General features: G+C 54.6%; 5 protein-coding genes across 5 annotated transcripts; 1 reads left to right on the forward strand and 4 right to left on the reverse strand.

The window, feature by feature from the left end:
* Positions 1–716: 716 nt before the first annotated feature.
* On the reverse strand, positions 717–2,492 carry SETTUDRAFT_184936 (uncharacterized protein; the record flags this gene model as incomplete). The annotated part of the gene is made up of 3 exons (XM_008028384.1): positions 717–923; positions 977–996; positions 1,053–2,492. 3 exons carry the CDS (start codon positions 2,490–2,492, stop codon positions 839–841), a joined length of 1,545 nt encoding a protein of 514 aa, XP_008026575.1. The 3' UTR covers positions 717–838.
* A 524-nt stretch (positions 2,493–3,016) lies between these two features.
* SETTUDRAFT_169558 (uncharacterized protein) lies at positions 3,017–4,930 on the forward strand (the record flags this gene model as incomplete). Its single annotated transcript, XM_008028385.1, has 3 exons — positions 3,017–3,170; positions 3,230–4,440; positions 4,498–4,930. 3 exons carry the CDS (start codon positions 3,017–3,019, stop codon positions 4,687–4,689), a joined length of 1,557 nt encoding a protein of 518 aa, XP_008026576.1. The 3' UTR covers positions 4,690–4,930.
* Positions 4,931–5,810: 880 nt separating this feature from the next.
* On the reverse strand, positions 5,811–7,804 carry SETTUDRAFT_47786 (glycosyltransferase family 62 protein; the record flags this gene model as incomplete). The annotated part of the gene is made up of 6 exons (XM_008028362.1): positions 5,811–6,218; positions 6,267–6,347; positions 6,398–6,457; positions 6,509–7,134; positions 7,222–7,598; positions 7,652–7,804. The coding sequence occupies 6 exons, from the start codon at positions 7,802–7,804 to the stop codon at positions 5,935–5,937; spliced, it is 1,581 nt and encodes a 526-aa protein (XP_008026553.1). The 3' UTR covers positions 5,811–5,934.
* Positions 7,805–8,624: 820 nt separating this feature from the next.
* On the reverse strand, positions 8,625–10,468 carry SETTUDRAFT_169560 (uncharacterized protein). The gene is made up of 4 exons (XM_008028386.1): positions 10,356–10,468; positions 10,193–10,282; positions 9,289–10,132; positions 8,625–9,237 (listed from the first exon to the last, which is right to left on the reverse strand). Exons 2-4 carry the CDS (start codon positions 10,248–10,250, stop codon positions 8,949–8,951), a joined length of 1,191 nt encoding a protein of 396 aa, XP_008026577.1. The 5' UTR covers positions 10,251–10,282; positions 10,356–10,468; the 3' UTR covers positions 8,625–8,948.
* A 3,172-nt stretch (positions 10,469–13,640) lies between these two features.
* SETTUDRAFT_177625 (uncharacterized protein) lies at positions 13,641–15,637 on the reverse strand (the record flags this gene model as incomplete). Its single annotated transcript, XM_008028387.1, has 6 exons — positions 13,641–13,786; positions 13,879–13,932; positions 14,002–14,067; positions 14,227–14,564; positions 14,738–15,541; positions 15,593–15,637. 6 exons carry the CDS (start codon positions 15,635–15,637, stop codon positions 13,723–13,725), a joined length of 1,371 nt encoding a protein of 456 aa, XP_008026578.1. The 3' UTR covers positions 13,641–13,722.
* Positions 15,638–15,883: the final 246 nt, after the last annotated feature.

Here is a 15,883-nt window from a genome sequence, read left to right on the forward strand (position 1 = left end):
ACGATTGACCGTACGAGGATGAACACCAGTAAGTTCAGAGATCTGTGATGTAGACTTGCCAACAGAAGGTGACTTTAACGCCACAATTAAGGTGCGGGTGTAAGGATCAGTATTAGGAGACATTGTAACGATAGATACAGACAAATCGTACAGCTACTCAGCTCAAAGGTGGGAGTTGCGCCAAGAAGAGTTATGCCGAAGCGCCGAGATTAGCGTGGGACAAAACTTTTGTGAGGCACCTCCGTAGACAAACACGAGAATATACCGTTTGGAAGCAGGAAGGTTTTGCGATCTTAGCTGAGCTGGTCAGCGCTCATAGACATCACGATGCAAAATCTGCCCGCCATGAAGATGGCACGATTACGGTAGAGCTTTTATGAAAATACCGGTACATGCTGAGTCTCGAAGAATTAGTCATGATGCATCTCAGCTGGCCTTGAGGAAGTGGCGTGACTGAGGCGTTGTTCTGGCAGAGACACCGCTACCAAGCTTGATCCATGTTACCTTTTTTGGGAATACTCAACATACTCCTAATTTAGCTCCTGGATTACGCAAGCGAGGCTTGAGCGGGATTGCAATGCCATGATAGGGATGATAGGGGAAGATTATGCCTGGAGAGAAACAGCCTGGGGCTGACCCTGGTTAATATGTCCGTGCAACCACGTGGCCGATCGCAAGTTCAACGTCAGGCTTTTTCAGGTCATAAAATGAAAAGGGCGATGGGATGTGGTATCCTGATACAGACAGATACTTTCTGCCTTGGGGCACAATGCAAAACAACTCTAGCATACACATTCCCCCAAAGGGACACATTTCTCCGAATTGGCCAGCAGAACGACTACAGCTTAGCCTTGGTCTGTTTCTGCTTGAGCATGGCTTCGGCGACAAGACGTCGTTGTATCTTGCCGGTCGCGGTCTTGGGCCTAGAGGTGGACGGTCAGTGCTTGTTTCAGCTGCAATGTCAACGGTTACATACATAATGTCCGTGAAGAAAATCTGCAAGTCGTTAGTCCATCTTTCGCGACATCCATGTTGACTGTATATTGACATACCTCCTTTGGCAGCTTGAACTTGGCAACACGGTCCGCCAGCCACACCTTCAGGTCTCCTGCTGTGAGCGACTGGCCCTCTTTAACCACGATTGCGAGGCCGATATCCTGGCCGTACATTTCATCTTCAACTGCGAAGCTCACAGCTTCCGACACGGCGGGGTTCTGCGCGATAACATTATCGAGTTCGATAGGGCTAATCTTCTCACCCCCCTTGTTGATCAACTCTTTGATACGGCCGGTAATGAATACATAGCCCTCGGCGTCTTGCTTGCCTTGATCACCTGTGCGGAAGAAGCCATTCTGGGTGAAGGACGAAGCATTGGCAGTAGGGTTGTTAATGTAGCCTTTGGTAACGTTTTCGCCTCGGATACAGATTTCTGCTTCCTTGCCCTGCGCTACCTCGTTGCCAGCATCGTCGAGAATCTTGATTTCTACTCCCTGGCCAATACCCACACTACCGGGCTTGCGCTGGCCTGGTGGAAGGGGGTTGCTAGTCATCTGATGCGCGGCTTCAGTCATGGCGTAAGCCTCAAGCACAGGTGCGTTCAGTGCCTTTTCAAGTTCGTGGAACGTCTTTGGGGAAAGCGGGCTAGAGCACGACCGAATGAAGCGGATCTTGGGCAGAGGGCTAGGAAGAGGGCTCTTCAACAAGATCTGGTGAATGGTGGGAACGGCGGTGTACCAATTTGCCTTGTGCTCTTGGAAGTCCTTCCAGAACTCAGAAGCAGAAAACTTGGGCGGCACAACGACAGAGCCGCCAGACGCCAACGGGGCAAGGAATCCGGCAAGAAGGCCATGCACGTGGAAGAGAGGCATAACCAGCATCGTCCGGTCCTCGGGCGTTAATTGGTAGGTAGCCTGGATGTTCTTCATGGTGCGCAGGAGGTTGCGATGTGTCAGTGGTACAGCCTTGGGCCGTCCAGTGGTACCGCTGGTGTGTAGGACCAGCGCGACATCATCAGGCTGGGCGGTCAGGACGGGCGCAGTTTTACCTGCGAGTTTGCCAGTCTCCTTGACGTCCAGGACAACCTCCTTGCCATTGTAGTAGCACTCGGCAATGGCCGCATTGTATTTCCTCGCTGCTCGGACAGCTGCCGCGTCTTGCGCAAACGCGCCTTTGGGGACCAGCGCGATGGCCGAGCTCAGGTCGTCGATGTAGAATTCGAACTCGGACTGCTTGTACGCTGGGTTCAAAGGGGCAGCAATGGCCCTCTGCCACGACGCAGCGATAAATGATACGATGAACTCGTATGTGTTGGGCAGCGCAATGGATACAGCTGCCTCGGCGGATACGCCGACTTTGGCGAGTTGCTGCTGGAAAGCCTTCACATCGGCGGCAAGCTTCTTGTACGAGACTGTCAAGGCCGGGCTACCGGGCACGATGACGGCGGTTGACGACGAGTCCTTGGAGAAGGCGTGTTCCAAGGTGGTTGGAGACATGGCGATTGCGCAAGATAAAGATCTGAGCACGCGATTAGAGATGGATCAATGGCAGGTGTTATGGGATGGTACCGAGATGTCGAAATGGCGCGCAAAGCAAGTGTCTGTGGATGAGATGGGATATCAGCACCGGAGCCTGCCCGGAGGTGTCTATAATAATAATATTAGTAGTGCTTTGCAAGTGAGCGTTATCGGAAATATGGAATCAGGAGCATGGCACCGCGGCATGGAAGGAAGCGTTCCTGCATGCGTACGTAATGCGGCTAACGACTTAGCGTGGGGAGCCATCGCCGACACCCGCGCCGCATGTGGGCGGCTGCCGACGACGAGCCTCTCCACCTCGACTCTCCTCACCCGAACATCGCATCCTCGGCAACACCGTCGACCTCTCTCTCACCACCCGCCGGCGCCTCGCAGTCGCGATATCATTACTACTCTATTTCTTGCAGACCATCAGCCCCGCCCACCGCGCCCACCGCGCCGTGCAAGGCCGCACCTGCGCGCATATCAATACCACCACCACCATGGCATCCCAGCAGTCGCCCAAGGCACCGGGCCTGCCCAATCCATACGCCCAGCGGGGCCTTCCCAATCCTTATGCCTCGGCCACCATCTCTGCCGCGCCTGTCAAATACACAGAGGAACAGGCCAAGGCTGAGCAGCAGAAGAAAGCACCTGGTAGCTACTTGAACTGCTCCACACCTTTGCCTTGACGCACGACTCATGTAAATGTGCAGCTTTCCATAATCCACACAACATCAAGCGCCCCCAGGCCAAGAACCAGGCCAAGAAGCCCGGCCCAACCGTCAAGAAGCCCATCATGCCTACACTTCTTCCGGTATCTGCCTCAGGCTCTGGACCCGCCACCCACACCCAACAGCATGGTATCGACTACTACCGCAGTACTGCAGACGACGATGCCGCCATCCTTGAAGAACGCCGGATGCGCAACTATGAGGAGAAGCAGAGGAAGAAGGAGCAGAAAAAGTTCAACAAGATGTTTGGCCAGTGGAACCCACAGGCGCCTCACAAGCCCGAGCGATACTCCAACCTGCGAGCCTACAGGGCTAGCGGTGGCTACCAGCGCAAGAAGGAGGGCTTCAATGCATTCTTGCGAGCTGCCGCCCAGCAAAGGCCCCGCGATGAGAGCGAACCCTTGAATGGCTCCCGCTCTGTTTCTTCGTCTAGCTCGATTCCAGCTGCGCGCAGCACGAAGCCATCGTTTGCCCCGCCAGCCTCCTATGACGACAGCCCCCCTGTTCCGCCCTCTGACCAGTCTGGAGAAGATGTCTATGCTCGCCGCATGCGCCTATCGCAGCAACAGCCAAACAATGCGCCATCTCCATCTGAACATGAGCCTTTGCGCGCATACCCGCCACCCCCTCCTTCCGCTGTAGACGACCACGCTCCTTCTCCCCCACCCCCGCCGCCAGCTGCTTCTATGTCAACGTCTTCGGGTTACCAGGGCGCAACCATCTCAGCTCCTCCGATACGGTATGCGAACGCGACAATCTCAGCACCGCCAATCCGTTACGAGCGTCCCGATATCCCAATGGAAGATGCAGACGACGAGCCAGCGCAGGAAGAACGGCCCTCGAAACGTCCAAAGCTCAGCAAGGCAGAAGCAATGATGGCCAAGATGGGCTACAAAAAGGGCCAGGGTCTCGGAAAGAACAACGACGGAGTCGTCACACACCTGGAAGTCAAGATGCGCAAGGTCCCACAAGGAGCAAGTACTCTGGACGACGAAGGCGGCAAAGTCAAATCACAGCAAGTGTGGGATGTCCGTGGTGGCACGCGCAATCAAAAGGACGAGCCTGGCAAGTTTGGCGAAGAGTCGACTGTGGTGGTCACTTGGGGTTGCGTAGACGGAGTCGACTGGGACGCCAATGCCGATCGCAACGACGGCGGTATCCGCCAGGACATGGGTGAAGCATTCAGCAACAAGGTAAGCGACTTGTATTGTCAATCGATCGTGGACGCCTTGTGTACTAACACCATGTAGTTTGGCCCAGTCGAGCATGTACAGCTCGACGAGAGCAACAAAGACGGTGTCGTCTACATCCACTTCCAATCCGTGCTTAGCGCCCTCAACGCCGTCAACCGCTTCGACGAAGGCTGGGAGTTTAGAGGTAGGAAGATTCGTGCAAAGTACTACGACGAACGCAAGTTTCACGCTGGCATCTATGATTATTAGGTCTCTTGTTCACTTCTTCTATCTTTCCAAGTAGGTGACAAGTATCGGGGCATTTTAACGTTTTCATTCTTATCCCAACGAGTTCGTAGTCTCCTCCTCTTTTTTTTCTTATCTCCTTCTTTTCTTTGGAGATGGTCCTGGAATGGCCTTTGGAATTGAATAGTATATAAACTTGGCCTGGAAAGCTCATACACTTGCAGACTAAGTGTAACATGGGAAATGGGGAAATGAGAAATCTAGCTTCTATGTGTCTGACACTACGTGCATATATATTTTTTGGCGTGGCTAGGAGTTGCTGGTACATGTATGTTAGACATGGTAGATATAGTAGGCATAGTGGAGAGAGAGAGATACAGGGGGAGAGAGAGCGGAGGAGGCAGTTAGAATACAACATATCCTAACATATCCCATTTTTCCACATGATAATCTGCACCGAGGAAGAATAAACATGTACAGCACTGCTATATCTACACCATGTATCCCACATCTCTGCACCACTGGTCAAGTCCCACTCGCCATGAACATCAACACCATCTATCTTCCTTGCTAGTATACGAGAAGACTACCTTTTGCAAGATTTTATAGTCTTGCTGAATTTACTACTACTACTACTACTACTACTACTACTATTACTTGTTGCGTGAGTACTCAAGAGAACAAGATCTAGGGTATATAATAGGACATAGCTGAGTGCCATTTTCTAGTGTATACCCACGCCTATGCCTACGCCTACGCCTACGCCACCCTAACTAACTAACTAACTGCTGCTGCTGCTGCTGCTCTCTGGAGTTCGCCACGTTTAGCATACATCACAGGTACAGGTACAGGTACAGGTACAGGTACAGATGCAGGTGTATGAGCAAATAAGCCTTGCAGAATAGAAGAAAGAAAGAAAAAAAAGAAGGAGAAAAAAAATCTCAAACTCATACCGGTCATCTAGGGGGGGTTGGGGGAGAGGAATACAGGAAAATCAAAGGAAGAAGAAAAAGGTGGGAACAAGGAAAGAAAAGGAAGAAGGAGAAGAAGGGAAAGAAAAACTTAAACCGTCTATCACCCCTTTCCCTCCTCCTACAATAATCATACAAAAAGGTAAATACACACATGGCCTGTTGGGGGCCCCCGCGCCGCCACAGCCAACAACCCATGCAATGCGTGCGCCCGACTCCCTGGGGGTATATATTGTTGTCGTTGTTTTTATCCTTTCTTTCACTACGCAATGTCTTTTTTTTGTTTCTTGCTCATTTTCTAGGCATTTCCCGGTTTCTCGTCCGTGTCAATGTGCCATACGACATAGTTTGGCAGTCCATAGACACCGTAGCCCGCTCGCAATGCCATTTTGGCAAAGCCTTCGGTTTCGGCTTGGTTCTCAAAGGCGTAGCAGGGAAAGTTGATTCCCGACCGGTGCACATCTGCTTTTACGATGATGTTGACTCCACCAATGCCGTCGAGAGGCATCTCCTCGTCCTTGTCGGCGCGCCAGTCGCCGAGTTTGGCCATGTAACGGCGGTTGGTAGGGTATTGCTTGTAGCCTGAATCGAGTCAGTAGGACGTGGCGAGAAAAGCCAAGAGAAACATACCTTCGGCAAGGACGACGTCCTTGTCCAGAGAAGCTGCGAGTTTGAGACCTTGGGGAGATTCTTGCCAGGAGTTGTAGTCGACTATTTCTTATTAGTACGAGCCAATCTGGCATAACAGGCCGGGGACTCACATCGTCCTTCAATATCAACCATCTTGCCGTTTTCTTCCTTGTATCTGTGAAACCATACATCTGCACGTAATTAGAACCACGAAATCTAACCCTCGGCGACAATATACTTACTGGGGACGAGGATGTCGCGATCGTGCGCCACAAAGTCCTCAATAATCTTTGCCGGACTGTCGACAATGTCCACATCCCTCCAGTAGACCCAGCTGTGGTCTGGCTTCAGGGCAGCCGAGAGGAGATAATTTCTCGCCTTACCCAGGGCTTTCCTTCGCGGACCCTGAGCCTCAAAGCCATGCCTGTCCTCGACGCTTTGCGAGAGCGTAACACCAAAGTCCTTTTCGACAATCATGGTTGACCTGAAGGCTATTTCAGGGTTGTTCTGTATCCTCTCCAGCTCCTTTGCCAGTGTTGCCACTGTATCGTCTGTCGTGTCGCCCACGAGGAATGCCAGGTCGATCAGCTCATGCGGGTATGTCAGTTGGGCGAGAAGATCAAAGTGTTTCGGTAGGTAAAAGGCAGCATCGCGAAGTGGGGTAAGGATCAAGACGCGCTCTTTGTTCTTGACTGCGTCGACAGTCGACTTGATTGGGTTGAGGTCAATGTGCTGGATGTGCGTGGCATTGACCTCGATTGGTTTGTGGTGGTTGAATATGACGGGCGTCGTCAGGTGTGCGTGCCAGTCTTCGTGCTCGTTTGCCGTCATATGCATGGGTGGTTTGGAGGGGCCGAAGCAGTAGAACCTGAGATAAGGGCATTAGCGACTGATGGAGGACTCTGCGTGTCTCTCGTGGCCGCAGTCAATGGCCACGGTGGGATAGATGACATACCTCTGCAGCTCGCCCGTGGCAGAGCCCATGGACCGCCATAGCAAGATAACAGCAGCCAGGAGGCCAACAGACAGCAGGAACTTGGGGTTGCGCGCCGTGTGGACAAGGTGGCGCGATGGCGGCAGCTTTGCCTGGGCAGCCTTCCACGAGTATCCTTTGCCGGCCAGCATGGTGAGCGGGGACCTGGCCGGGGGCTCCTTATCCACGTCCTCGCCTCTCGCCTGGGACAGCCGTATCGAGGAGCTGCGCGCTCTCACCGAGTCCTTGTTGCTAGTTTCCCTCTGCGAGTGACGCGGCGGCGAGTAGGATTGCTCCAGTTTGGCGGTTGGGGGCGCCTGGGGCGCGAGGGTCGGGGCAGGACGACTATTTGTATGGTGCTGGTGACGTTGCAGGATGTCGGGTCCGTGTGGGCGAGCGAGGGGGAAGCGACAGGACACGGCCAAGAAGCTCGCAGGTTCTGGAACGTTGCTTGCGGCAGACGGGCAGATGAGGCAAGGGCGCGATAGGCGACGTGGTGTTGCGAGCCGAGTGCAGGTCCAAGTCCAAGTCCAAGTCGCAGTCGCAGTCGCAGTGCAACCACCATTTTGCTTTGATTGCAGGCACTGGCACCGGCACCATGTGCTGCAGCAGCGAAATGACGCTAGCTGCAGATCTGTTGCGATAGGGCCACTGATGACGACGCTCTGCAAACAGATAGCACGACGCTACTTGCCCGTTGTTTCGCGTCCCATGCGCTGCCTTTGTCGTGCGCGCTGCCAGAGCAGAGAGATGCTCCCACGACAGCGCCCAGCCATGAGGCCACTACCACCGTCTCTGCGCGCACAAACGTCATGTCGCCAACCCTAGTCGGCGCTGACGGCTAACGGCCGCCGCTCTAGTGCCGCCGTGGCTGGCGGGCGAGTTAGGGCAGAGAGAACGAGTTCCTGCGTCGTGGCCCCCGGCGTGCTAAATGCTGACTCTGGCCCGAAGATTGACACGTGCATGTGCGAACTATACAGCTATCGACAGTCGGATGTGCAAGCCTGGAGCCCGCAAAAGCAAAAAGCAAAAGGCGCCCACCCCCGGATAACAGCGACCCGGCACTTGGGCATCCCGCAACACACTAGCAGCTGCTGTCCAGCACGTGACCCTGTCTTTGTTCTGGCAGCTGGGGCGGGACCCTAAAAATACTTGACAGGATATGACAGCCATTATCGACCCAGATCCAAGCACATGCACGCCTCCATGTGGCCGAGTGAACGAGTCAGCCAGACTGCCGCAGTCCTGGCCCGTGTGTGTGTGTGTGTGTGCATACGTATGTTGGTAATGCGCAATCTGCCAGCCTGTGGGTGCATCCATGGCTCCACACCACCACGTCCATTACGCATACACATGTCATCACGCACGTCGACAGAGGACATTCAGGACAAATGAAACAGATGAATGAAGAGAATGACTGCATGAACTATCCCAAATCAACTCCCCGCCCTGCAAAGCTTCTCCTCCGCGGCGCCGGCAGACTTAGTTATACTGCGGATTAAAAGTCTACCTCAACCCTCCCAGCCAAGTGATACATACAATTGTTACATGCTGAACCATCAAACTTCTCTACAAGCCCTCCCACTCCTCCGTAGCGCAACTCGGGCGTCAAACCCGCGTTCGCTTGATGCTATACGCTATCAAAAAAAGACACAGATCGTGGGGGGTAGTCTATGCGGTTACGGGAAACGCCAGCGTCATAAACCTTTTTAGAACAGCACAACAGCAGCCATGGCGGCAAGTCCGAGAGCACCGTTGACGGCGCTGACCTTGGGCGCAGCGCCCTTCTTGTCACCGCCGCTGCCGCTGCCGCTCTGCTGAGTGCCCTGGTGTCCTTGCTGGCCGGGGTCGATGAGGGTACCCTCGCACTTGAAGTTCTTGCTCTGGATGAGCTTCTTGTCGTGCAGGTTCTTGTAGAAGTTGCAAGTGTTGTTGAGCTGGCCAGAAGATTGCAGGTTGAAAGCACCCTTGACGTTGTTGAGCTGGGGAGTAGCAACCCTGTAGCCAGTTAGCAAACTTGTCCGAGAATCCCATCCACTATACACTTACTCGGTGAAGTTACCGCTCATGTCGAAAGCGCCGCCGATGCTCTTGAGCTGAGGGAGACCGTCCAACTCGATCAGCTTCGAGTTGTTGGCAACCTGGAGGTTACCCGAGATCTTGGTAAGCTGGGGGAAAGAAACGTTCTTGAGCTGGTCGTTGGCGACAATGGCAACAGCCTCGCCGACAGACGTCAGGTTGGGGGCGGCAAACGTGTCGAAGCCGTTGTTGTAGAGACCAAGAGAGCCGTTCAAAGTGGCGAGCGAGGGGACCGAGACGGAGCCGCAGAAGCGGAAAGTCAGGTTGCTAGCCCAGATGAGGTTGGGCAACTGGACCTTGACGGCCTCGTTGTTGTCGGCCAGCGTCAGCGAAGTCGAAACGTTGCCAAGCTGCATGGCAATCTCATCAATGTAACCGTTGTTGGCAATGAAAATCTCGTCAGCCTGCTCAATGTTGATACCCTTGAGCGAGCGAAGAGCCGTGTTCTGGATGTCGACGGTCGACGCCTTGGTCACCTCGGACGTGAAGCCAATCTCCTGGAGGTTGGGGAGCGCCTGCCACTTGATCGAGTCGATCGTCTTGAGCTTGGGGAAGTTCAGGGCGTAGAGCGAGGTGAGGCCGTTGAGGTCCATGGTTCCGTCGAGCGTCTCCAGGTCGCTGGCGCTGATTTGCTTCATCTGGCTGTTGGCGTTGGCCACCAGGTTGCCCGTGATCTTCTTGATACCAGCAAACGAAATGTCGTCCGTGGTGCCCGTGGCAATGGCAATGTTGCCCGAGAAGGTCGAGCAGCTGGCCAGGGCAGTGGCATCGCCGGCGTTCTGGATCGTCGTGGTTGCGGAAACCGTGCAGGCAGCTGGAGCATGTTTGGTTAGCAGGCGTGGGCGCAATCACACGGCGGCGAGAGCAGACATACCGTAGGCCGAGCTGGCGGCGAAGAGAGCCGGGGCGGCAATCCTGAGCATGGAAGGCATTTTTGGGGAGTCTAATCGAAGCAGGAGGGTAACTGGCGGTACATGTAAGTTGACGCGTCGACTGAGGCAGGCGGTGGAGCCTGTGTCTTGGGCTGCGACACGAACCTGGGATGGTAAGACTGCTCGCGCCGTTTCAGTTGGGTGGGCGGGGTGGCGGTGGTGGTGGTGGTTGGTGTTTTGGTGGGCGGGCAACGGGAGCGTGAGCGAGAGGAAGAATTAACTAGAAAAGCAGGCAGTATTAAATGGAGTAGTTCCCAGTGGCGCGATGCAAGAAAGCGCGGCCGTCAAGAGCGAGCGAGCGTGGATGGAAGACAACGGGAAAGAGAAGAGCAGGAGCGTGTTAACGAGCGCGAGCATGGAGAAAAGGGGAGCGAGCCGTGGCAGGCGTGGCAGGCGCGGCCGGCGCTAGGGGCGGCGCTAGTGTTTTCGGCCGTCGATCATTGGCGGCCAGAGCGCGGCGCCGCATCATTGATGCTCTCACGCTCACGCTCGCAGTGGCTGTCAATGCCGCGCCCGGGCCTCTGCCTTGCTCTCTGACGCTGTCTGCGCTGCTCCCCAACGCCGACCTGCGCCGTTGCTCGCCCTTTCCTGCATCCTTTGCGCCTGAGGGCGGCCGGCCTGCCTGCCTGTCTGCCCGTCCCTCAGTCCGCCCCTCAGTCAGTCCCTCCCCCCATCGCTCCCTCTCCACCACTAACACCTCCCCCCCATGCACGCAAATCCTGCTTGCACCCAGCCCACCAGGGGCGTCGGTCCCAATTTCGTCGTCTGCACGGCCGCCGTGCCATGGCGAGCGGCAATCCATTCACCATTGTGCTTAGCCTAGCCCGCCCGCCAGACCATGGACGCGCTGCCGTTGCTGCTCACCACGCGCTCCTCCCACGCCCAAGAAGCAGCGCCGCGCTCTCGACTGCCAGCTCCGCGACACAGCGACCCAACGGCAGCCAGAGCCGTCTTTGCCACGCTCATGCACACCAACGCGAAACACAACAAGCAACCACCCACTACGCGGGCGGCTTTGGCTGGCCTGGCCCCCCCTGCCGTCCGCGCCGAGCAACTCCCCCGATCGCTCCAATGCGGTTACATCCGACCCCCATCCGGCTAGCCCGCCCGTTGCAATCTCCATCCTTCCTCAACATCAACGCTGACAGCAAAAACAATGCATGCTGCTATTATCTACCTCCACGCCCGCCTCGCCGCTTCGGGCCAGCCTGCTGCTCTGCGCCATTGTGCCCGTCCTCGCCTGCTTTCCTGCCTCCCCCCCCCACTCCAGCTGCAGCGTCGACGCTTGCAGCCTCATCGCGCTCCCTCGGGTGTTCACGCTGCTCCCCATTGCATCCGCTCGCTTATCGATCCCCCTCCCCCGAGGAATGGCCTCGCCGGCTCCCGCCAAGCACATTATTGGACCCGCTCGGATTCTTGTCTCATTTCCCATGCCAGGCCCCGTCGCTCGTCCTCAGCCCACTCTCCCTCAGCTTCGTATCCTGCGCCCGTGTCTGAAACAGTACACTTTATGACACTGTCGGTGACGGAATCTTGTTTTGACGTCCGACGCCTTCTAGAATCGCCAAGCCGTCTACCAAGCTCTCGAGCCGCCCTTGCCCAGTGGACCGGCGTTGCTTTTTGCCCCGACATCGAATTTCTTCTGTTTCAACAGCCTGCTTGTTACCGCAGCGCTCCGCACATTCCGCCAGCATGAATCGACCACTGAGCAATTCTTTATGAGCCGGCAATCAAGATGCTCAAGTTGGCTTCATAGATAACCGGCGGGCGTCTGCAGCGTGCTCCTCTTGGCGCTGGCAATGCTTTGTCCTGCTTGGCTTCTCTCCGTCGTTTGCACTACATATTGCTTCCCCAACTGGCCGCGCGGCCCTCCTCACATCGGGAAAATGACGCTGCCACTGCTGCAGCCCCGTTAATGTCCAAGGTGGCTCGACGGGAAATAGCCGTAGGCTTGCAGGCTGCAAGCGTCCGCAAAAGGGATCAACGTCATGCTTTTTTGCTTTCCTGTTTTCTTTTTGGCTGGGCCCAACAGTGGGAATGCGCGTGCCATGTAAAAGAGCCCGCCTTCCCAAGCAACAGCAGCACTGTGCCTATCCTACCTGCCTAACCACGCGGCTATCTGCTAGTCAAGTACACTAGCTGGTCCAACACCATTTTGGTTGGCTATCGTGTGTTGTACAAGACCTACTCAACCTGTTCTCAACAGGCTATGTATGCGGCTTCAGCCGCTTATCCTGGTCCCGTGGCGCCTCACTACACGAACACGCAATGCTTTCTCCTCGCCCTCTCGCGCACCATTCATTCGACTCGAGACTGCCTTAGCCGAGATTTTCGTTTGCGCTCAACATTTCCTAAAACCGTCTTTTCCCATCAGCCCCTAACCCCTGTACGAGCCAAGGCTCCACATTACCACATAGACTTTCCAACAAAGTCTTGCGAATAAGTAGACGACGTGGGCTAGCAGAGAGGCAGGGGAACTAGACCCAAGGCTACACGTGCACAGCCCCGATTTCTCCTGGCAACAGCTCCCGCAACATCATTATGCACACATGATCGATTCCATGATTTTCTCAGTTTCCCTTTTTTTTCCACTTGGCAACAAGTCTACGGCCAACAAAGTTTAGAACAGACGCCAGCTAGGAGCAAAGTCTTTGCACATGGTCGCCGCTCGTTGCTCACGTCATCTAGGCCAGCTTTTGACATATGCTTAGACCCTCCGACTTTCCAAATTCTATCGCAATTTCGCGGCAGATGTATCCTCGTGCGAGCTGTCAGTCTAGACCATCAGCTCGTCAGTGGCTGTGTTGACGCCGACTTGACAATGACCACACTAGCTGTACCGGAGTAAATCCGCTTATCCGCGTATCCCGTGTATACGAGAATGGCCCGATCCGATTGCTACATATACAACCATGTTGATTCGGCAAGTACAAGCGCTGATGTAAGGCGTCGTCGGAGAAGAAAGGAAAGAAGAAGAAAAAAAAGTCTATCGATAAACACTCCCCCTGCTCCACATGTTTGGTGGAACATTGGCATCATCTCCACGCCAAGTCGACAGATCCTTCCCATGTCGACGAGGCCAAGCTTTGCTGGAAACAAAAACATCCTGGTTCTACGGTGTGTTTCCCTGGTCACCATAGATGTGGATGTAGAGGGAAGATCATGTTGCGCAATCCGTCCCAGTCCTCGGCAGACACGGCCTCTGCTGACCCACTCACACTTGACATGAGCAAATGCACATCCCAAACTCTCCACAAAACACCGCACGACCCATGGTTTTACACGCACACACATACACCCGCGTACCTGGATGAGGGCAGCACACATGGACCACATGTTTCACCGTGGACAGGAAATATGGAGAAGGAGGAAACCAAAACCGTTGTCGTGGTGCCAGTACTCTTGTTGTGGTATCTTGTCTGATGATCTACATACATGACATGCACTGGATGCATGGTAACAAAAGCCATCATTACTTTTCCAGGACGCTGATGTCAACATCGCAGAGAAGCCACATGTACCACATGAAGAGGGATCTGCACGAGCAAACGTGTTAGTTTCTTGTGATAAACAGTTGGTTGGCTGCTGTACGAGAAATGATAGGTAACAAACAGAAAAGCCTACGTACCTGTAAGGCGAGAATCTAGCAGCTATGGTAAGCATTTCCTGCTCCGTCATATACCTGCATTGCCTGTGTCAGTGTCATGGCACTGGTACATCAAGAGAGTTGTGTAATGGAATTGATACGCACTTCCACTTTCCGCCCTTGTTTTTGAGTTTATTCACGTCGCGGCCTGCGTAAATGGCCATGCCGCGCCTAGCACATCACGTCAGTATCCGTGAAGAGGGAAACAACGAAAAAAAAAATTAGATAAAACCGTAAGCAGGGCGAAAAGAAAAGGGGTATTCATTCCTCGGCTGCGGAAGCAACAACAAGAGAGACCAAAAATGGGGAAGAAGAAGAAACAAAACTTACTGCACGCCCAGATCGCCCGTGCTAAACACATCCATCCTCTTGAGCCCGAAACATGCAAACATTTCTACACTCCATCGCCCCAGGCCCCGGACTGCAACCAGCTTCTCAATCAGCTCCTCGTCGCTGGCATTGACGAGCATTTCCGCAGAGAGGTCGCCCGCCGCGAATTTCTCCGCAAGCCCGTAGATATACTCTGCTTTGCGCTGCGAGAGGCCCGCCGTGCGCAGCGTCGGAAGCGACATGTCGAGGACCTGAGCGGGACTGGGGAACTCTGGGTGCGTCGACGGAAACAGCGCTGTGAATTTTGCGCGGATGGATGCAGCTGCTTGGCCTGATACCTGTTTCCAGTCATCGCTGCATTAACCATCATCATCTACGCACATTCTTTCTTTTTTCTAGCTCTGCTGGAAAAAAAAACGTATCCAGGCATGTTTCACTTTACGTGGGTTTTTGTATGAAGAACATGACTGGTAACAAAGAAGAAGAAAAGAGAAAAGAGGAAAAGACATACCTGCTGTCCAATGATGCCCGTACTCAACCTCGTAAACGGATCCACGACTTCGCGCAGCCCCTCGGGGCTAAACATCTTGCACTGGTGCTTCTCGACGAGCGGTTTCAGGGCTGGGTCCACGCTCACGAGATGGGCTTCCGCGTCCTTGAGCAGCCGGTCAATGTCCGTGGTTGGACTGGGGATGGCGCCCACGTCCGGGGCAACTGGGTCCTTGGCTTTGCGCTTCCGAGCGGGAGTTGCGTCTGGCGGCTTGACGGTAGGAGAGCCATAGGCTTCGATGGTGTGCGAGCCGTTGGGCGTCGCGAGCGGTGCGTTGGTGGCGTGGGGCTCCGCGGGGCGCGGCGCCTGCTTGGAGAGCATCTTGTCCGAGGGGTCTGGGAGGGGCGAGCCTGTGTTTTCTTTGGATACAAGTCCAACGGCTGGAGGCGTGGCTGGCGGTGGGTTTCCAGCTGGTTTTGCTGTTGATTTTGATTTACGTTTCTTGGGTGCTGGCGTGGTGGCGGTATTAGATGGAGGCGTGATATCTGAATTCGACTGTTCTAAATGCTCTCCAGTATCCGTGGTGACTATGGTGTTCTTGGTTGGATCCTGTGGTGGTTGCGATTCAGGCGCTGCTTTGGAAGCCTTGCGCTTCTTTGCCGGCGCCTTGGATTTGCTGGCTTTTCCATTCTCTGTAACGCCATTTTGCCCATTTACACCCGGTGCTGCTGGCGCAGTGCTGCTTGCAACGCGTGCCGAACGTCTCAGAGACATGGTTTGTGGCTTGTATACGTTCCAGCGTATGCTGCTTGTCGTGAACAGAACCTGACGTCACGCGGTTAGTGCACACAGTTGGGTCCAGGGGGACGAACGTACTGTATGCTTCAGCGCCTGTCCTGGCGTGAGATATCTAAACAGCATCAACTAAGTTCCGTGGGTCTGGTATGAACAAAGAAAAAAAAAAGTGGTGAGCTTGACGCGCTGCGCGACAGGGACGCTTTCTTGACTTCAGTTGGGCTGACGCCTGAGCACATGATCGCGTGGCGCTGACGAATACGGGTCTTGAAACGTATTGCAGTGCATTACTCGTACTTATCTTGAGAGGATCGACACTCATCCTTCTGTCGCTTCTAGCACTAGTATCAGTATGTTTGTTGAGTTTTTTGC

Source organism: Exserohilum turcica (assembly GCF_000359705.1).
Source record: "Exserohilum turcica Et28A unplaced genomic scaffold SETTUscaffold_24, whole genome shotgun sequence".
Lineage (NCBI taxonomy): Eukaryota > Fungi > Ascomycota > Dothideomycetes > Pleosporales > Pleosporaceae > Exserohilum > Exserohilum turcicum.

What these genes read in the sequence shown, in the direction of transcription:
- SETTUDRAFT_169560 (XM_008028386.1), bottom strand. Translation starts at nt 10,250, where the DNA reads ATGCCTTCCATGCTCAGGATTGCCGCCCCGGCTCTCTTCGCCGCCAGC. An exon ending in CGCCGCCAGCTCGGCCTACG is followed by an intron (nt 10,133 to 10,192) that starts GTATGTCTGCTC and finishes AACATGCTCCAG; the next exon opens with CTGCCTGCACGGTTTCCGCA. An exon ending in ATGAGCGGTAACTTCACCGA is followed by an intron (nt 9,238 to 9,288) that starts GTAAGTGTATAG and finishes AACTGGCTACAG; the next exon opens with GGTTGCTACTCCCCAGCTCA.